We start from the raw sequence: 22,916 nt of genomic DNA on the forward strand, positions 1-22,916 counted from the left end.
AGAAATTCGACACGTCAGGATCAAGGACAAAGATAATTAATGGCAGATAGAAGGTGTTTCTGGAATTCAAAATAAAAATTGAATATCGGCACTGGGGCAATGAATGTTTATGAAGTTATATCAATAAATCCTGTTAGTTAGTAGCAGTATCATTAATCTGTGCTAAGAAACAATACAGATACAGTAACAACTCCTATAACATAAATTCCAGATAACGTAACAAAATTTCTGCAAAGTTTTTGCTTCATACCATGTAAAAAATTTCATATAACGTAAAGTGTAAAGTAGGGGCAACTTCTTAAATGCAATTTGAATAGTAGCATATCTCGGTGCACTTGTGAGAAAAACAAGATGTACGTATAGCACTATACCTATTATATACAACTTCCATGACATTTTAGTTCATCATGATAGATCGTCAGATGTGTTGACAAAACAGAGAATAGATAGCTGCATAGTTATTAATGTATACTTGAAGGCGATCGATTGGTGCAGGTGTTACAGCGTCGGTCTACCAAGCTGAATGTCACAAGTTGGGAGTATCGTCAAAATTTATCTTTTATTCTAACCTTGACCCCTGGATACACATAGACGACGAACAGGTAGACATAGCTCTTTTTTATAGCAAAAATATATTTTTGTTTTGCTTTATAGTAGACGTATACAATATTTGTTACTAGTTTTATTTTCTAGAATAAACTTTGCTATCTAGAAAAAATGAACAAATCCCTGCAAATGGGCGACGAATATGTGCGTTCTTTATCAACTTATTGAAAAATTACCGCAATTGTCATCTATAAAACCAGTGAGATTAATCAGAAAAAGGAGACGAGCTGTCGATGTAAACTAATAATATTATAGTTACGATACAACCAACAAATTTAAAAAAAAGTCAAGTCTAGTTTTGTCTGTTTGTATGGCCAAAGAGGTGAGTTTGAAAAGATCTTGTAACAGATTAAGCAATTGACATATTTATATATTTTATTTATATTTATTTTATTGTTCGGATAACGAAAATTCCCTATAACTTAAACATATCTAAAATAGATTATTTACGTTGTAGGAGCGTCTGCTGTCCTAAAAATTATCACACAATAATTTTCGTTATAATATTGTTTTTCAAAAAATTGAAAATAGGCAAACCGATTTTGTGCAAATCAAGCTTTATATGACACTATATTCGATTGCCACATGTAAAAGAATACTCAGGACAAGATATACAAATGAAATTCACAGCCCTAATTGAAGCAATACCAACCAATAGCAGCAGCGCTACTATTCACTGCCCTAATTGAAGTAATACCAACCAATAGCAGCAACGCTACTATTGCAAATTAATCGGAGCAACTGAAACATACCAACCACCAAAGTGACTGATATTTCACTCAAGTAGAAGCAAGAAATTGAGACTAAAATTGCATAACAACATTTAAACATACATCAAAGTATGAGAAGGCAATTCCACAAATAGCCTTTAACTCAGACTGGTCTAGCTTGCTGACTAGAGTGGGACTGCAGAAATCCAGGTAGGCGCATATAGCGAGAACTACATCTATGGAGACTAGAGAAGGTGAAATGGCTGTAGCAGATTCATCCATTGAACCTAAATACAAGCAATAAAAGAATTACCAGTATCTCTTTGATCAGACTTAACACTGAGTGCAGATGTGATTAGTGTATGGTCAGTTAAAGTTGGAGTCTATAAATTATACGAATCAATAATAACTGTTAAAATGTACAAGAGTCTGCATTGATATAAACAGACACATAAAATACAAATGACATCACACCAGTCACATGAGCAATCGTAATATCTTAGTGAAATATGCTAATAGTAGAGTAACAATTAAGCTATTGTACTAAAATCGGACATCACGCTCGATCAATGCTAAATATCTCAGAAACTCGATTGAAATAATCTTCTATAAGAACCTGATTAAAAAAGGAATACACACAAAAAAGATAAATATTCGCCGTTTCTGATAGGATCTTAAAGAATTCCATTACAAAAATTAGAGCAAAACCAAGTACAAACACTAAATAACGTTTGTGACTCAATAGATTCACTGCATCCATTACCCCTTATATATTTTGCTAGTCTAACATTTGTTGTACTTATACACCAGCTGGTAGTAGTTATAGTCAAGTTTCCAAGTTTGAAGCCATATTTAAAAAGCGTTTAAACTCTTCACAATGCCCAGAATTACTAACTACAATACAAAATTATAATACCACTAAAATAATTAAATAGACTTTTAAACTATTAGCATTACCGGTAGAACTTTAGGGTCTTTACAGAAAACTAACTTTCACTGAATATGTATTAAAATTAGCCAAGCTTTTCACTGACTCAGTCACATTTCCGGGCTCAACTTTGCTTTATGAAATAGTCTCAGCTGCAAGCTTATCAACTCCCTAATCATCTCAATCATAATTATGTACAAAATATCTTGCACTTTAGCATCCTGTTCAGATGTGGTTGAGTTGGGGGTTGAGTAACATAACAAACTTATTTATCCGGCAGTCAAAACTGGTTCAGAGAGCATAAAAAAAACTAAAGCTTACTTGATAAAGGATCAGAATCAAGTGACGGCAAGACTTTCTTCCACAAAGATTTGAGTAGTGTTTCAGAAGCGGTGAGCAAAGGTGAGAAACTATGACTAGAATCAGATCTATCAGAAATGACTGTTCCAGTGTCAGATCTACAATGGAACGGAAATATCTCCTCGTACGACATTTGGGAATGTCTCCTCCCCCAACACTTAGGAGTGTAAACACAATAGTAATGATGAGTACATCTGTGACACATATGACTTCACAGAGTTAGTGCACACACAGAGTTAGTGCACACACAGAGTTAGTGCACACACAGAGTTAGTGCACACACAGAGTTAGTGCACACACAGAGTTAGTGCACACACAGAGTTAGTGCACACACAGAGTTAGTGTACACACACGCACAAGCATGCTTGCACACACACACGGAGTTACATGCACACACACAGAGTTGGGGGTGTGGGTGTACCACACCCCCACACACACACCCCCACACACACACAAGCATGATTGCACACACACAGAGTTAGTGCACACTCACAGAGTTAGTGCACACTCACAGAGTTAGTGCACACTCACAGAGTTAGTGCACACACAGAGTTAGTGCACACTCATAGAGATAGTGCACACACACAGAGTTGGTGTGTAGGCTCACAGAGATTAACCTTACCTGACCGATTTATCAGCACCATGTTTAATGCACTCGGCGAGGCACCTTACTTGAAATGAGTCTCCTAACATGATGGAGAGTATGTCAGGTGCCTCAAGGCTGCCTGAAATAATTGAATGTTAGCTGAGGAAGAATGAGACAGACTCAAAGGAAGACCCTTATACGCAGCATCAGAGGCACGGACTAGTCATAAGGCTTCTATGATATCACATATTTGTAAAAGAGAATCTCTACTTCAACCTGATATATAAAACATTCTTTCAATATTTTCTCATATTTAAGAGATTCTTTCAGGTGGATAAAAACCAAGATAAGTAATAGGATTTAACATTACCCTTGCTGCCACGCAATAACACCCATCAACTGATTATTGCTGCGGCACAACTAAATAAGCCACAATGACTTTATTATATTATATGACTTTACTATATTATACATATAATTATATATATATGTGTATAATATATAAATATATATTATACATATATTATAATATAACATATAATAATATAACATATTATTTATTATATAGTATTTAGTTATATATTATATACATGTATTATAATATAATATATAACTATAATATATTTAAGTGCATCTTGCTGGAACCTCAGAAAGGACCTAGGTAACACCTGATACTCAACATTTGTCTAGAGCCTGAAGCGCTGGTGAGTAACTCTGGCAATATTTTTGTATCACATAATGTAGAGAGTTGTCTCACCTAGCAGAGAAGCGCACAGCCTTGGAGAACTTTGCACATTGCTGCACACTAATTTCGTGATATAAAGATAGAAGTCCTTATCAGCGAGTTGCGAGGGAAGAGAGGCTAGTGCACTGTCACTGAATGCTAATGGAGGGATAACTGTAGGATAAAATCTCGAACGTAGTTTTTCTACTAAAGCCAGCAAACGCCTGTGCCTACAAAACAATGTGCATGTAGATGAATAGGAAACAAATATAACATATAAACAGTAATAATATATAAATTGAAGCGTTTGTCAGTATGTCCAGTTAATAGCGATTGGTTAAACTACACACGCTTGCACTCTTACAGTCCAGGGCGCCGTGAGAGATCATGACAAGTAATGATTATACGCGCAATTATTCCGAAGAAGGCCAAGGTCGCTGGATGTTTTAGTGGTAGTGAGCTTGGCTTCACCTCCGTGCATCCGCATGTACAGGTTGACTTCTGTGACGTGCAATTTTTTTCCTAATGCCCTTAGCTGGCTTTTGGTAGACACGGATCGTATTATAGGAAAATTCCAAGATTAGCTTGAGTTACTAGCATAAGTTACTAAAATTCATTAGATGAAGAAACATAGCCAATGGCAACTACATTATCTGTCACTGGTGTTAAGTTATTTTAAACCTTGAGCAAATGTGTAGCGTAAGACATTATTTTATTAATTAATTATTAATTAAATTACGCATTGGCCAGACACAAACAGAGATAAACAAATAGTTTTATTGAAAAGTTAGAATGGTAAATGTTATTATGTTGATTAAAACAAATTTTTTAAGCAAACTTTTTTATTTCCCGTGCAACACGGCCATTCATCTAGTTATATTATATATTTGACTGATATATTGATATATTATATAGTTCAAATAAGCCTTTTTTTATTTCTCAAACTAATATAGGACCAAAGAACACTCTACGTAAAACTTTAAATACAGATTTTCATTTGCACATATTATTAATAACCAGGATAATAGACAATGATTATTACAGGTTGCCCGAGATAGCAGTATTAAACTCTTGCACAGGAATGGCCAACATTGATGTTATTGTAATTGATCTATATATTGATCTATTGTAATATTTAATAATTTAAAGATTCCTAGTGAATCTAACTGCCAAAATTTAGCTTTCAGATATTGTCACCATCTGTTCATTTTCGTAACAAAGAGTCAAGTTTCACCCAAGTGGCCAATGGTTTTTAATGAATATTAGCAAACTATATACATCTCGTGTACATCTGTACAGATTTGTTGTTATATAACAATAAAAAAAAGACTGTAGGCATTAATTCCATGTCTGCTCGCTAATTGAACCGAGATGTTTCAAATATTCACTATTTGTATATAGCCTGTTGCACTAAGATACCTGACAGCATCATAACAACAATCGTTGATTACTTTGAATTTTGAGCTTAGCAAACCGGGGCAACTCCCAAAATAGCCTCGCTTCATCAAGCAATCACAGCCTGCTGTAATTGCACAATAATAATAACAGTAATAACAATGATAACAGTAATAAAAACAATTACTGTCGAGCAAAAAGTACTGGCTCTTGACACAACAGGTATTTTTTCTACTATTGAGTTTCGACTATTTAAAATCAGAAACATTTTAAAATTTTGATCCTGGTTAGGGACTCAACCGAAGCTGTATGACTTGATGTTCAGCTCGATGTCATCAGGCAATGTTATAAATAGCTCGACAATTAAAATACCATATGATCTTAGTACGTGTGAAAAGGTAAGATGTAGGTATGAGATTAAAATAGTCACTGTATAAAGTAGATACACACAGCTGGATGTCAACATTTGTAAAGTTGACATCCAGCCGCAGCCTGGGTCATGCAAGTTATCAACCACTTACTTGCGTTTATTTCCCTGCAAAATGACTAGAATTTTTGTTATGTCATCTTCGGAGAGCTGTTTGTGAACTGTCTACAAGCAAACAAAATATCTTATTGTAGAAATACAACTATTCTAAAGCTTTTTCTAAAAATTTTAACAGATTGTAAAGCTCATTTAAAATCGTTTAGACATTCAGTTTAGGAGTAGCTGCTGCAACAGACCGACCAAAAGTAGAAATATGAATCATACATAAACTCGGAGGACAATGTGCCAGTAAGTAGAAGACAATTCCAGACATGTCACAATTGCATCAAACAGTTAGACAATCAGTACTTGAATAGCCGAAGTGCTCTACACCTAAACAGGTGAGCTTAAACACCTAAACGTTTTAGAGCTTTTAAGAGCTTGTAATCTCATTTCCACATATTTTGCACCTACATCACAACAGAGTAAGACATGGTGAACCTTTTGATACCAAATAACTGTAATGTGAATTTTGTTGCAAGTAAACTTTTAACATGAATTAATTTCGCTTACTCACTTAAAATAAGTTTTAATCTTATACTTATCTCAATTCTAAAAAACTCATTTAAAAATGAGTTTTTAAATGGTTAAAGATTTTTAACCTTTAAAGATGAACTTACACAAATTTTTATAGATTTTATCAGAAAGTAACTTTCTTTCAGTTGTGATCTTCGCTTCATCAGATCGCTTTTGATGTTTGAGGTGATCTGATTACCAAGGTGGTTCAGGATTAAAATCGATAAAACGTGGTCGCGATTAAAACACTAAGAAGAAAAATACGTGTAAAATAAAGTCATAAGTTGTTATTGTTGCTATAGTCAATATTAGCTATTGCATTCAAGTTACAGCGTTACACTTCTTTATTCTGTCTCTTTGCAATTATAGACGTCATAATCACACTTTAGCTTGATCTGAGCGTTTTAAACACGATCAGGTTTTGTCGATTTTAATCTAGAAACATCCTGGCAATCATATTACTTCAAACATCAAAAACAATCGCAAATGATATAAAAATATCGATACTTTCTGATAAAATTTACTGAAATTTTGTGTATGTTTATCTTTAATATCACAAGACTTACCTCTTCAGTTTCTGCCAAAAGCACCTCTAACCTCCGACAAGCCACACTGTCAGCGAGTCTGCCAATCCCGGAGTGACCCACTGACAGCATCTTTTCTGTGAGTAACAGAACTACAAGGCCACTCTGGTCTTTATGCATGCTACGCAGACACGTCACCAGCTTGTATAGCTTCGACGGAGAGGCGTCCATCTTGTATCGCGATTGAATAGCAGATATGAAGAGTCCACTCGCAGAGGAGTTGCCATATACAGCGCTAGTAAACCACAAGATTCACATAACTTTCTTTTCTTATGCATTATAAACTACAAATTTTAAATTTTTTGCCCAAAAAGTAGAACTATTCTGTACTTTAGGGCTATGTTTCTACTAAAAGTTCAATTGGTCAAGAACAGCAAAGATTTCTACCCATCACATGCTGATGAGAAACTTTAAACTGCCATATACATGTATAACTTGATTGGCATGCAATTGCTATAATTGCAGTCATGCACTAAAATGAATCAGACATGCGCTGACGCTTTACCTCATGAAGTCATGGACAGGCGCCTCATGCAGCTGCTCCACAATATCATTCACATGGTTAACAGTGAGCCAGGTGAGGTGCTCTGCATCGTGGATGTTTTCAACGACGTAGTCACAGTACATGGCCAGTCCCGCACACTTGATGATCTCTTCATTTATCGGCAGCTTTTTTGACGCAGAGCTAAGGTTTATGGGTAAGAAAGTTGATTGTTAAAATGCATAGACTTTACATAAGAGACAGTTTGATTTTGAATCACTTTTGTATGTCTTAAAATATTTCATAGCCTTTATCCTTGATGATCTTGGAAAAACTACTGAAAATCTACAAATACGACTCGTAACCACTTGATTTTCTTCGTCATTGCTAAAGCAGTCAGTCGAATACCAAACGAGAGCAAATAATCAAATATTTGCTCTCGTTTATTAAATAAATGAGAGCAAAGTTGTTCATTTGATGCGGATATCAAACAAGAACTAGTCAAACCTAAATACAAACCTAATACCTAAACCAAGCCACAGCCTTTAAAACTTCTAGTTGGTGTTTAAACTGCAGTCAAAATGTACCAATGCTACTGATTCAAGTTTTTTGACACTTCAACAAACTAATATTGTCATAGTCTATATTAACTATGAGAATACACTCATAGTCTCATAGTAAATATATACTGTACTTTTCGGACTATTAGCCACTACTTTTTCCTGATGTTTTGAGCCATGCGGCTTATATAAGGGTGCGGCTATTCTGTGGTTTTTTCTTTCACCGCTAGGGCACATCAACCGGAATCTCCGGTTAGTGCCCTTCTAGTGGTGAAAGAAACAATGCCTAACGGTACTGTTCCGTTAAGACCTGGGTTAAAAAGGGTCGGTTAATACAGAACAGTGCCTAATGGGCACTGGTCCGTTTTAACTAGCCAATATGCTGCCGTGAAAAAATCCCCGTCCTGAGTTCAATGGCCTATACAAAGGTGCGGCCTATGTATTGTTTTGTTATAATTTTTTTTATAAATAAAACAGATGCGGCTTATATAAGGGGGTGGTTAATAGTCCGTAAAGTACGGTAGCTTATATATAGTCACATACCTGCTGGAGCTTTCACCAAAGTCCTCATACGTTCTCAGCGTTTGTCTCCACCATGTTTGGTCATTGTAGTTGAGTAGCATGAGGATGTAGGACCACTGTAGAGTGATTGTGGGATAGCGAGTGCCCACCCCTTCCAAGTACATGTTGATCTTAAGGACCAGATGGTGCAGATGTGAACTTTCGCTAGCCAACTGCTCCATCATGAACTTGGCCACTTTACGGAAATGTCCTATAAGATGATAAAATAAGGATATCAGTCATCATAATTGAAAGGCAACTGCCAGCAAAGAAGATCTTGTCAAGGAAGGCAGCTGTTTGCATAACGTGTACTCATATATCCATTTATCTGTAGAATATCAAGAATAAAGCGCAACCCACTCCTTTGTAAAACTCCGTATAGAACATGAAGGGCTTACAACTTTCATATGCACATTCACGATCATCTCACCAACCTGCTGACACTTTTGTGAGTGACAAACTTGACACGCTAGATGAAGCATAAAGCGGAAGATAAAAAATACAGCAGTATATAGCTGAGGGTAGACTCCATGTAGTTGCAAATAGACTGAGCCCCAGTTGCTTCCAAAACACTGCCATTACTGCCCAACACTAACTGTACTGTGGTAGCTAAGGCTACTCAGCACGGACTCACCTGATTGGAGCATGTAACTCGTGTTGAGTAGCAGCAAGCTGAACTGTTGCAAGGAGAAAGTGTAGTCACTTTCAGCTATATACGAACAGGCTACATCTATGTGTAGGTTCTCTGTGCAAAAGCCTATGACCTGCAGAAGGAAGCTGTAAAAAAGATATAATTGGGTTTGTTGTTGCGTGACTGGCTGGCTAGCCAATGAGGGAGTCAGCAGTTAGAATTCAAGTAACAACCTAAGCTGGTAAATTTTCCTTGTATAAACAGAGAGCAGAATTAGGAAAAATTCCAATTAAAACATGCTATTATTTATTATCATTCTATAAAAAAAGAAAATGGAAGCTTGACACTTCGCTGACCTTGCAAGTATTTCCTGAGGTTGAACGGTGCCTTGAGATGAGCTAATCATGCTATCCTGGCTCGTATACATGCGGCCTGTCCCGCTGCTCGACAATGAATAGCTGCTTAACATCAGACTAGTATCGAAGGTGATGTCCAGCTCATTGAGGCGGGAAAGTATGACTTCCTCTTTGCCAATAGACAGAAGAACGCGGAGCAGGGCAAGCACAGTCGACATCCATCGTTGCTGGCTGGCTCTTGTATCCTATCGTGAGTCCAGAAAAAAAGTTTAAATATCTACAATAGCCTTTACAAGGAAATAACTAAGCAATCAGATACAGTCTAGTTCAAGTTCTGAATCAATTTCTTAACAACAAAGGTGTTTAGCCCTTCTCTTTAATGATTGGTTTACAGTAATGCAAAGTCTTAAATTGTTTGGCCTGTGATGTGAAATGAACACCTAAAACAGACAAACTGAAAACATATCAACACCGCCAACTATCACCAATAAAAATCATTGCAAGTTTGAAATTGAACTGGTTTGTGTTTATAACACCGCAATACCGAGTTTTACTCCAGCTATTTGCTTTAGCAGCCAATCTATGCATTGCTAAGACATCAGTTAACACCAATAATCAATAAATTTACTAAAGAGCATAAGCTTAGAAATCTTTTTGGTGCAAACATAGACAAAAACATAATAGAGGGATCAGAGATACGTCTATGGTAAACTGTGATCAGTATTACTAGGTGGTGTCTCAATGGAAATACAGTAATACTTCAACTTACGAGTGCTCTAACGTACGAGAAACTTGAGATACGAGCCAGCTTTTAAGCAAGTTTTAGCACTAACATACGAGCAATGTTTGAGATACGAGCATGTGAGTCAGTTGCAAAGTATGCCGGAGGTGTTTTATGAGAACAGCATCACTCTGTATTTTTCAACTACTCAGGTTATACTTTTGTACCGTGTTTTCTGCGCGCAATTATCAGTGCAGAACTATGTGAATTAAAAGTACGGTGCGTAGACCGAAAGTTTGCCAGTAAAATGAAAAATAATGGAAAGAAAAAGCAAATGATAACAATTGATATTAAACGGAAAATTATTGTAAAATATGCGAAATGTGTATGCGTGATTGATCTAGCTCAGCAATATGACAGAAATACATCTACAATTATCAAACCGAAGGGTTATTTTCAGGGCATTTAGTTTGCAAAAGGACTAACCATAATGCGTTTCTAAACGACGCAGCGATCTTCACGACCGCTGATGGAGAGACGGCTCAGGCATTGGAAAACATAAAAGATAAACAATTGGCCGGTGACAGCGTAACTGAAACGATGTTTCAATAAAGGCGAAAAGGCCTATATGAAAAGGCTATCTATAAAAATAGACTTTCGGACAAGTTGGCTAGTGGTCGTGCATTAACCCTTTGTGACGACACCAGTGTTCGTTCTAATCGCAACACGTTGAAAGAGCGACAAAGGCAAACGTCCTTAGATAGGTTTATCTTAAAACGGCCGGCTAGTCGTGAAAGCGAAAACAAAGGAAAAATTAGCTAACCAGCGAGAAACTTCCAATTATGAACGCCGAAGAAATTTTAATTACGAAAAATGAAAGTTTGCTTTTAAGTTTGTTTTTTAAGACTGATAAAATCCAAATTTATCAAATTCAACTGTTGTAAAGCAGAATAACACTTATATCTCCCTCCCTGGCAAATGCTAGCGTTAGCTGCTACTGTATGTATTTAATTTTACCTTTTTAATTAATCACATTTCCTTGCATTGTTTTTTATTTGTTGCTTTTTGAAAGCATGTGGTAAGTTAGGTCAATAACCAACATGCCTTTTCTGTTACAATATCTTGTTTTGAGTGTTTTATTTGCATTTTTTAGAGTATAGAAACCAATTAATATATATTTAATTGTTCTATATATAAATGAATTGCACCAACATGCGAGTAAATTGACATACGAGCTCAGTCTCGGAACGCATTAAGCTCGTAAGTCGAAGTATGACTGTACACTAATTCCGTCAAGACATAAACGGGTTGTAACAGCATTGGCCTTGCTAAGTGGAGCACTGGTAAAAATATACCCTATCTGCAATTCCCCATTTTTCTAACAAAGGTCCTTAATATTAATGAGTAACAAGCAAATCAAATGCACTAACCTATGGCATACATATTAATTATATGTCACTGATGATTTATTTTTTGTGCAAAATGAACATTTCGACTAGTTGCAAATCGACATCATATTCCAGCATATCTTATTTCAAGAAAGGATCTTTCAAAATCTTTGCATCTTACTTTACAGTAATAATGTTTATTTGACTCCATTATAGGTTCCAAAGTCTGTCACAGTTTGTGTCTTCGTTTTTCTTGTGACTATTACAGGTTTCCAACTCATTTCAACTTACATGATATGAACAAATAGCATACAACTTGTAAAAACTATTTGAAAAATATTATTGCTAGCTCCTTTAACGATGTGTCACATAATATCAATTCTCTTAACAGCGAATGGTATTTTAAATATTATATGTCAAACTATTTTATTTGATTGATTGTTGCCCTCTTTTCATGATTCTTGCATGGCATAATTTGCAAAATATTCTTGTTTGAAAGGAAATTATAGCCAATAAAGTAATAAAAATCTTGACAATTTTGCAAATCTTTATCTATAAATCTCGGTGTTTGTTTGTCTGCCGTCTGCTGTTCGTGTGCCCAGTTATAGGAATAAAATGTTGGGAATGAAACCTAAAACAAAGTTTTAGGTTGCTGAGTTTAATTCCAGTTCTTCGCACTGGAATTAAACTCGAAAACCCCAGTTCAGACTTTCAGTTCAGACGATTCAAGCAAACTTACTCGCCACTATGGAATAATTGTGCACATACTCATTACACCTGGCAATCTTTAATGCCGATTGGTTAAAATACCCACATTTCACACTTTTACAACATGCTTGAACTAATTTACTATAAGAAAATCTTTTCTAGAAGAAAAATACAGGCCAAGACTCCCCAAAATGCTATAAATATATATATTATATATATATTTATATATATATGTCATTTTAACACATGCCCATATAGGATTGCCATGTTGATTGCCATCACCATGTACATGAAAATAAGATATTTTTGATTTGCCGGCCAGAACTGACATTCCCTACGAGATAGCTTTAGAAACTCCTCAGATTCCTAAATTGATAGCATAAGTTCAGTCAACACATCGCGTATAAAACAAGGGTTTACCAGCTTTTTCTGCTGTTTAAACAAAGCTTTGAGCAGCATATCCACAGGTCTGTAGACTGAAGGGGAGACAGCCAGAAGGATGTTGTGAAGCGCATGCATGCCCTCCCTAGTCTCCAGAACAATCTAAAGAGGGTGAGACTGTAGTTACAGTGTGAGTTATACGATCAGATTTAGGAAATAAGTGAGTTAGCATTCATACTAAAACCTGTACTAAAGACGAATACTTACAGTTACAAATCAGCGAAGTGCACTTTGGTACAGTAAAATTGTCCTCCCTTTACCAGTACGCTGAATAAGGATTCCCTAAACAGCTACTCAGACAAGGAATGTACAACAAAATGAACACCGTTTCTAATACATTCTATGTAGTACTAAGTTGGTACAGAGGTGATACAAGTTGATACAGAGTGTTACCACCCCTTGCACTGTTAGTGAGCACCTTCTGGTTAGTCGCCAATGGCAGCAAGAGATCAATGACTTGTCTACTCAACTTCTTCCATTTCTCTTCACTCTCCCTCATCAGCTGATAGAGTACTACGGAGAGCAGGCCCAGCACCTTGACATAAACAAAACCCAACTGGATTAAGGACTGTCTGATATTGCAATGATTCTGCTCCTATCTAAGGGGTTGTGGCTAAACTTAGTCCAATACCTTCGCACTCTGTCTTGTCAAGTAAAACTAGTAATAGCCTGCCTTGACAAACTGTTTTTGCGGAGTTGTCCCTCGTCGAGCGGGCGAGCAACACAACAGCTTGTCACAAGACGTAGTGCACATAATGCATCAGCTGCACTTATAGGGAGTTGTTCTCTTCTGTCTATGCGGCTTGGTTGCGATGTTATGTCGGTCGCTCTATTGGTAATCATAACTGATTTCGCGCAAAAAATTATGTAGAAAAAAATAAGATTACAGCGTTTAACCAAAGATCAGTCTTTGTTGTAAACGTTAGTAGAATTTAAGAATAAAATAAATTGAAAATAAAATCCATAAGAACAAATAAAACTGACTGATACAAAAATAGAAATTAAACTGACTGAGCGCACAAATAACGACATGTTTAGTCGCTATTGTTGCCTAAGTTCTCAAGTTCTACTAAAGTTTACCGCAGAGACTGGTCGCTGGTTAAACATTGTAATCCTGTTTTTTTACATAAATTTGTGCGCGAAATCCGTTACGATTACCAATGGAGTGACCGACATAACATCGCAACCAAGCCGCATAGACGGAAGAGAACAACTCCCTATAAGTGCAGCTGATGCATCAGGTGCAGTACGTTTTGTGACAAGCTGTTGTGTTGCTCGCCCGCTCGACGGGGGACAACTCCGCAAAAACAACAGTTTGTCAAGACAGGCTAAACTAGTAACAGTCCAATCAATGAAAGCTCTGATGACAATGGACATGGTAACCCTCAGTAATCTCTGTATGAAAATTGAGTACTGCTGAAATTGTAGGTACAATCAAGGAAGCATTAAAAAACAAAGTGATTTCAAAACCGTTAAAATTTTAGGTTTGAGCATTTTTTCAACAGAATCAACCAGAAGCCAATGAATAGCAAAACATAACAAAGATATACTTGTAGCTAGAATAAAAACAATCTGATTCATTTGTAAAGAATATTTCTGTACTTTCATCCACAACGTTCTATTTATGAGTTCATCAAATCAATTGAATGCATCGTGTGACACGAGTAACGCAAATGCATTAGGTGACTCGAGCGCATTGAATGACTTGAGTACATTGAGTGACTTGCACATATCAAATGACTTGAGTGCAATGAATGACTTGAGTGCATTGAATGACTTGAGTGCAATGAATGACTTGAGTGCATTGAATGACTTGAGTGGCTTGACTTATGTCAGTCAAACCTTAAACTGATGCAGAGCAACTAAAACGATAAAAAGTCTACAAACTTGTTAAAACAATGTCTTCTGCAAAAACATCATTTGATGCAACTACAATAAAGGTCGCCTTTGCTCCTCACCTGTGTATGTTGGACAAGCCGGAGTAACATAGATGCTGTAACCTCTCGCTGGGTCTCTATGTCATGAAATGCTGTGTCAGCATTCCCAGATGTGTTGGTAGAGCGACAGAGAAAGAGGTCTTTTACAAGCATTTCAAGAGCTGGTATCGCTACAAGGCCATAATAAACTACCATAGGCCATAATAAACTACCATAGGCCAGAATAAACTAGCGTAGGCCAAAATAAACTACCATAGGCCATAATTAACTACAGTAGGACAAAATAAACTACCATAGGCCATAATAAACTACCATAGGCCATAATGCATAACTGAAGATATAAAACTAACAAAAATGTTGACAAGAGAACAAGTGAGTACCTGTAACAGACTGTCATAGCAGACTTCTTTCCTTACTCACTACTATACAAGTTGAGCTCAAGTATTTAAGAATGATTTGTAAGCAACTTCTGTAACATACGATATTTTGTGATCTGCTAGCACGAGTAAAATTCATCCTATTAGTCACATTGCAAAAACTCAGCTATATTCCGTACTTTCGACCAGTATGATTTTTGGAGGCTTAGACGTTGATTTTGATACACCGGTGTTGATTTTTACAAAGTCAAGTTATAATTTACATTATAATTTTGTTGATGTTTGGTATAAGGTAATACAAATATCTTTTGGCATTATCTAATTTAATATCTGAAACTTCACAGCATACTTGTCACTAGGCTGAGATAAGCAATTCCAAAGTTTTACCGTAACGATAGTATAGAGTAATATATATAACAGAGCGACAGCTATTTATAGTAACAGCCCTGAATAATTTTAGGCAAAGTTGCATCGATAACACACCATAGATTGAAAACCACGATATATTACAGAGAGGTTTTTTCGTGAGACGAAAATGTTATTGAGGAACATAGAATTTTTACAAAACGGCGAGTTTGCTGCAAGACTAATTACAATCAGTTGTGTTACAATGCTTATGCATGTGACACATACCAACACAACCTCCTAATAATCACACTCTTTTCTTTACTCTTAGAGTATAGAGAAAACTGTAACAGGGAAACAATAATATCTATTGCAAATAAAAGTTTGTATATATACAAGTAAAAATACAAATTAATAGATGAATTTATAGCTCCCAGTGAGCTAGTCTGCTTCCATAGTAATTCTCTAAGAAGCACATTGTTTCAGGATGAAAACAGAATACTATAATTCAACTCGGACTCTCTGGCTATCAGAGTAAAGATGAAAAACAAGTTGATGGATGAAAAATCTGGAAATCGCCACAATACAAAGGTAGGCAGTAGTTTACCATAGAGTGTACTGAACAAGAGTGCAAGCAGGCGCCATCAATTACGTTGAAAGGATGACTACAAAGATCCGCAAAATGTTCCACACAGATAGTTAAGTTTTGTGTTGAGTAGAGGAATTAAAGTAGGTTTTTACCATGAGTGAGAGGATTCTGGCCACTGGCCATTACCCCATCGCACAACTGCATGATGCGTGGAACCATGACTAGCGTTTTTGAGTGCAGTTTCTCATAAGACAACAGCAGAAGAAGTCTGAATATGCAGCGTATCAATCCGGCCTGCTCACTGAAATAGAATTAAATAGCATATCGTTTCCCTACTGAAAGACTAGCAACATCCTAAACGTGACAAAGATCAGATTAAAGACCAATCACACTGTTTCTATTAGCATCAGAGGAAACTGGCTACGGAGTTAAAACAGAAGACAGTACCTCGGTGGTCCTTCGCTAATCATGTCCACTTGCTTGAGAACGTAACTGAGGAAAATCTGTAATAATTATTAAAAATATATAGCAGACCGATGCTTGACCTCTTGATCTATTGGTATCTGGTGTATGCGATAGATCTGCTATTACTCATCACAGTTAATCAAAAGTGTATCGCATATCAATTCGATATTTAACATTTGGTACTGGAGTCAAAGTACAAGCCATCTAATAGACAACCACAACTGCAGTAGCGGAAGTTAAAAACGTACACAATACTATTGCTCAACACAGCATTCATCAAGCTCAGGTCAGACAATAAAATTAACTAAATGTTGACAGTTACTTTGTGTATAACATTAAATTATGCATGCGAGAAAAGGATTAATAAGGACTGATAACTCCAACAATTATACAGACTCACTGGGGATGTGGCGATACTGGAGCCTCAATGTTATTGGCTGAGTGATCAATTTATTATACAGTTAAATCATATTTTTTGTTAAACCAATGAAAAAAATTCACAAAGACTAAAACACGGTCTAGTCTTTCACAAGTGGATGCAAAGAGACACCCTCCTGTTAGGAGAGCGTCAAAACAGCAAGACGCACCTCGTCATTGTCCAGCAAACAGTAATTAACCCTGAGCTGTATTAGCTGCACCAGCAAGTTGAGCACCTCTGTCTGCAGCTGGACTGAACTGCTCATCGTGTACATCTTGAGCGATTTAATCACCAACGGCTCAAACAGTCTGATATATACACCAACCGTGTTCTACATATAAGATCGAGATGTTCATACAGCGATTAGATCAAAGGTTTCAAGCATGAGACAGTTTACAGAGTCTAAGGTAAGATCTATTAAGTTACATAAGCTCTGCAGCTCAAACAAACCAACGACCTTTTGTAGTACAAGCATGAATTTAAAGATTAATTTATTTGATAATATAAGACGTAGCTACAGAAGTAAGCCCATAGTAAACACAAACACCACTAAATAACAAACGATAAAGGAATAAGAGAATCAGTTCTTTTATGACAACTACATAATCAAAAATACAGCTGCTGGAGCTACTCACTTTATCAACACTGGCCCCAGTCTTGAGCACTGCTGGCATCTTTCTCTCCTCGCATTTCTTTATTATATAGACAGTACTGCAAACAGTGCTATGACGTGAGTGTTTTTAAACATGTGGTCAGAGCCAACTAGCATTGTAAATGTCTGTTTCAGCGTTCTGAACCTGAAGCTGCCGTTTGAGACCCGCTGAGCTCAAGTGAGAGACACCATATTAACGCTCGAGTTGCTACGCACGCAGATCCTACGTCATGCTTTTCGTATTGATAATAGCCACACTGACTGTATTAATAACATACACACAGGCTGTAATAATATCCACTCAGACTATACATTGTCCAATCAGGTTTTGCATTCAAAGCTATTATCAAACTTTGTTTCCATATTGTGACATGAAATAACTTCCATGCTCTCAGTGGTAAGAGAATTTACCAATGAGATGCACGTGATCAAACCCCATCATGCTGGCCCTGTTGCTACCACTACGGCAAGCGAACGTCATACACCCTGGTGCCTTGTCAAACAACTGGTGTCTTGTCAAACACCCTGGTGCCTTGTCAAACACCCTGGTGCCTTGTCAAATACCCTGGTGCCTTGTCAAACACACTGGTGCCTTGTCAAACACTCTGGTGCCTTATCAAACACTCTAGTGCCTTGTTAAACACCCTGTTGCTTTGTCAAACACTCTGGTGCCTTGTCAAACACAGTGGTATACATTCTTTAGTGGCATATAGTCTCTAGTGGTATATAGTCTCTAGTGGTATACAGTCTCTAGTGGTATACTGTCTCTAGTAGTATAGTCTTTAGTAGTATACAGTCTCTAGTGGTATACAGTCTCTAGTGGTATACAGTTCAAGCTATATGCAGTCTCCGGTAGTGTACAGTCTCAGCGATGCACTAATAATGTACTATATCACAAACCATTAAAAAGTTATATGCCTACTTGTGGTAGTCTTCAGACTCAACACGGAATGGATTGAGTGCAAAGGACTGTGATAGTTGAGCATATGGTGTAGACAGACAACAACTAAACAGTCCGGGTTTAACAACGGATGGACCAGCAGACATTGTGTCTTGTGACCTCGGAACAACCTTTTTCTCCACAAGCTCTTCATACTGGCTTGAGAGGTTTGTGCCAAACAGAGCTTTGAGCATCTAAAAGGATATTATCTATAGCTAAATGTGTCTGTACAATCACCTTGCACAGTATATATCTAAGTGTGTCTGTACATTCACTCAATCACTTTGTAGAGTTTATACGTGTCAGTAGATTCACCTTGTACGGTTTATGGCCAATTATGTTTGTAAAATCACTTCAGGAGAGGGGTGAGATAAGTGAGATAGGAGCGAGAGGGTGAGATAGTTGTATTAGAATGCTGTAAGGATCGTTACTAGCAACTTTCAGGAGTATTTAATTAGCTCAATACTGTTTTAAAATGGTAAAAGTAAAATAATATATATAGATTTACAACAAAGCCTCTTTTGTTAGAAGTCTTATGTGTTTAGTTCGAGACTCATCTTGCGCCTGCAGGCATGTTGACTTATTAGCATCTAGTCACTACTAAAAAGTCTCCTCATTCTGGTGACATAAAAACTACATTATTATTAATGTTAACAATAACGATATTTATTTAAAAAAAAAATTTATAACAGGAAAAATGCTGCTTTGGTATTATCAAAAGCTATTCTTAGCAATTAAGTTCAGCTCTGAATATCATCGAAATACTGTTTGATGTGGTGATAACAGTGTTCACTCGAAGGATGTATGAAAAACATCCTTATGTTAAGATGCTGTGATATGACTGCTTTAAAAAGGGTGTAAATGGCTGTTCATATTCAAGGCTTATCAATATTTAGAGAGTGCTCAACCATGAGTCTCGATATGACAGACACTGCCATGAGTCTCGTCATGACAGACACTGCTGTGAGTCTCGACATGACAGACACTACCATGAGTATTAACATGACAGACACTACCATGAGTATTAACATGACAGACACTACCATGAGTATTAACATGACAGACACTACCATGAGTGTCAACATGACAGACACTACCATGAGTGTCAACATGACAGACACTACCATGAGTCTCGACATGACAGACACTACCACGAGTCTCGACATGACAGACACTACCATGAGTATTAACATGACAGACACTACCATGAGTATTAACATGACAGACACTACCATGAGTGTCAACATGACAGACACTACCATGAGTGTCAACATGACAGACACTACCATGAGTCTCGACATGACAGACACTACCACGAGTCTCGACATGACAGACACTACCATGAGTATTAACATGACAGACACTACCATGAGTGTCAACATGACAGACACTACCACGAGTCTCGACATGACAGACACTACCATAAGTCTCGACATGACAGACACTACCATGAGTGTCAACATGACAGACACTACCATGAGTCTCGACATGACAGACACTACCACGAGTCTCGACATGACAGACACTACCATGAGTATTAACATGACAGACACTACCATGAGTGTCAACATGACAGACACTACCACGAGTCTCGACATGACAGACACTACCATAAGTCTCGACATGACAGACACTACCATGAGTGTCAACATGACAGACACTACCACGAGTCTCGACATGACAGACACTACCATGAGTGTCAACATGACAGACACTACCATGAGTGTCAACATGACAGACACTACCATGAGTATTAACATGACAGACACTACCATGAGTGTCAACATGACAGACACTACCATGAGTGTCAACATGACAGACACTACCATGAGTCTCGACATGACAGACACTACCATAAGTCTCAACATGACAGACACTATGAGTCTCTAATAGTTTCCATGACGCACATCATGCGGATTTGGAGTTGTGCGCAAGTCGCATTACCTTGCCAATTAAGTGTTTCTATGGACATTCATATGATGCGGATTGACTCTGGCGCCTTGTTGAAAAAAGGTAAGGAATTGTACGCTAGAAGTTAATAACTAGTGACGCACGTGTTGGTGACGCAAACGCATGAAACTCGATCGAGAAAGGATGACGGAAGTATTGAAAATGTTTTAAATTGAATAGCTAGCATGCGCCTCATTCGCAAGTGCTGTTTCCATTATTCACAAGCGTGAAGGATTCAATTAAGTTTCGCGAATCACAAAACTCGCTTAGCTTGCGGATTTATGCCGTTTCTATGATGCGATAACTTGCGGATTGGCTCAAATTTGAGCATCATGGGCGTCATGGAAACATAGTTAGATCGCAGGAACTTGAAATACGCATTTGCCCTTTATCATGTTTAGAATGTGGGCTAATACAAATAAAATGTAACATCACTAAAAAGGAAATACCTGATGAACAAGAGCGACAGTGGCTACAGGTGAAGCAACTACAATAGACTTGAGATACTCAAGAATTTCCTCCGTACACTTTCCAATCTCCTGCAGAGAAGCCATTTCCAGAAGTTGTGAGAAGACATTTAGGATCTGCTGGAGAGTATTGGTGAACTTGTCCATTTTGCTGAGGCTCAGTGACACCTGAAATTAGAAATCATGTAAGTGGTGAGAATGACAGGTAATGACGAAATATTACAACAGTTCACATAAAATAGGGCCTCTCAAGCAGGTAGATAAAGCTTACTTTGCATACAATTATGTTTACAACATAGCGCAATGTATACTTCACCCGAGAGGTTGTCCACTTTTAACTTTGATGGAATGATACACATGAGACTGCACGATTGTATTCAAAAAAGAATAACACATTAACATAAACACCTTTAGGTAAAAGAAACTCGTCATCAAATTTAGGAATGTTTAAATAAATGGGTATGCTTTTCTATTAACTCATTTCACACTGATAGCATTGGTGAAAAACATAAGAACATGTTGAAGAAGCTCACGGCAAAAGGATTAAGCTCTCCAAAACGTAAAGAGAGCAATGCAATACATTGTTGTAAATTATATCAGCTTTTTATTGTTTACTGGCCAACCACCTGCAGAAGTTGGCAATTCCTCAATAAATTCCTTATGATAAATACACTATGAAAAGTAGATCAGAAAACACCCCACACAAACAGGTACACACTGCTGCGTACAAGGAGTGCTCCAGGGTGCACCGACTAGCATATCCCTGCTATGTCACTAATTAGGAGGATCTTACATGGCGCAGCCCACTAGAACTTCATAAAAACCACATGAATGATAGTTCCTCTTCATTCAGGGTTAGTCTTTGCCCATCAATTCATCTTTGCTTATTTCATGCCCCAGTAACGCAGCGCCGTTATTTCTACTACCTGTTTCGGTAAGCATAAACCTGACCTTTCGACAGTGATGAGAAACAAAAACCACATGGGTTGCTAGCCGAACTGTTGTATAAAGTGAATATCAATATCTAGCACCACTCTTTTATTTCACAAGAAGTACCAACAGTAGTTCATTTGTTCTGATGCATGATAGATAGCTGGAATGTTCCATGAAAAAAATTCCGACACTGTACGCACTATCGTGCGCTAATACTGTGAATGTAGCAACAGTAAGATTCAAAAACTGACCAAGTCAGTGGCTACACGCACCTTGTAGTTTAGATGTGCCCCTTTCACAGCGTCATGGAGGTTAACATAGAATGGAATGTGATTGAAAGTGCCTAATGTCTCTTTCTTGTTCTTCAGAGCTTTCTCAGCCTCTGAAACAGAGTAACACCACCAACAACTATAAACTTAACTCTATCCCAACAAATGATATTTGGATAAACAAACTGGTTTTCAGTCACACAACAGACATCCACACTACTGTCAGTAAAAATGTACCTTCATAACTATAAGATACCATAATTTCAATAGCATTGCTATACCATTCTAGCCACCTGCCAATTATCTTCATCAGCAGAAGTTGATTGAGTTTCGAACAGTTGTGAATTTCCTATGCCTAGTCTCCTAAACATACAAGTCTCCCTCGTTTTTTGTGACGTCAGTCTGTCGTTGGCTGCCATCTTTATGGACACCTTTTATTGTTAAAAACATGAAGCTTCTGCAATTAATAATTGCAAACAATGCTTTTGTTTACAAATTTTTTATTTTAGTATCAAAACAACACCGAAAAATAGTATTAAACAATAGAATGACGATGGTTTTCTACAAAGATGGCGGCTTTTTCATGGAGGAGAGCATGTACAAACAGAGTGATGACGTCAAAAAAAATGATGGATACACAATTGGCTAGTGACTTCCATACACCCCAAGTGCCTGCTAATTTAATCTTCAAATTCCCCAACATTCACAAGAACAATAATAACTAAAAAACTTATGTTTTCTAAACACCGTCTAAGACAAAAAGGTGCATCTCCCCGCATACTATGCAAATAT

General features: G+C 37.2%; 1 protein-coding gene across 1 annotated transcript in view; it reads right to left on the minus strand.

The window, feature by feature from the left end:
• Positions 1–22,916, minus strand: part of LOC137393985 (huntingtin-like) — a 59,911-nt gene that overhangs the window by 11,963 nt on the left and 25,032 nt on the right. The window contains exons 21-41 of the mRNA XM_068080702.1: positions 22,128–22,237; positions 20,905–21,090; positions 18,488–18,699; positions 17,549–17,624; positions 17,083–17,244; positions 16,478–16,533; positions 16,421–16,427; positions 16,183–16,324; positions 14,741–14,889; positions 13,201–13,317; positions 12,762–12,884; positions 9,525–9,769; positions 9,172–9,314; positions 8,520–8,748; positions 7,441–7,620; positions 6,918–7,170; positions 5,831–5,901; positions 3,948–4,144; positions 3,227–3,329; positions 2,566–2,702; positions 1,440–1,603 (exon numbers count right to left, since the gene is read on the minus strand). Coding sequence (XP_067936803.1) covers positions 1,440–1,603; positions 2,566–2,702; positions 3,227–3,329; positions 3,948–4,144; positions 5,831–5,901; positions 6,918–7,170; positions 7,441–7,620; positions 8,520–8,748; positions 9,172–9,314; positions 9,525–9,769; positions 12,762–12,884; positions 13,201–13,317; positions 14,741–14,889; positions 16,183–16,324; positions 16,421–16,427; positions 16,478–16,533; positions 17,083–17,244; positions 17,549–17,624; positions 18,488–18,699; positions 20,905–21,090; positions 22,128–22,237 — 3,062 coding nt within the window. The remainder of the gene's footprint in view (positions 1–1,439; positions 1,604–2,565; positions 2,703–3,226; positions 3,330–3,947; positions 4,145–5,830; positions 5,902–6,917; positions 7,171–7,440; positions 7,621–8,519; positions 8,749–9,171; positions 9,315–9,524; positions 9,770–12,761; positions 12,885–13,200; positions 13,318–14,740; positions 14,890–16,182; positions 16,325–16,420; positions 16,428–16,477; positions 16,534–17,082; positions 17,245–17,548; positions 17,625–18,487; positions 18,700–20,904; positions 21,091–22,127; positions 22,238–22,916) is intronic.

This window comes from Watersipora subatra, chromosome 4 (genome assembly GCF_963576615.1).
Source record: "Watersipora subatra chromosome 4, tzWatSuba1.1, whole genome shotgun sequence".
Taxonomy (NCBI): domain Eukaryota; kingdom Metazoa; phylum Bryozoa; class Gymnolaemata; order Cheilostomatida; family Watersiporidae; genus Watersipora; species Watersipora subatra.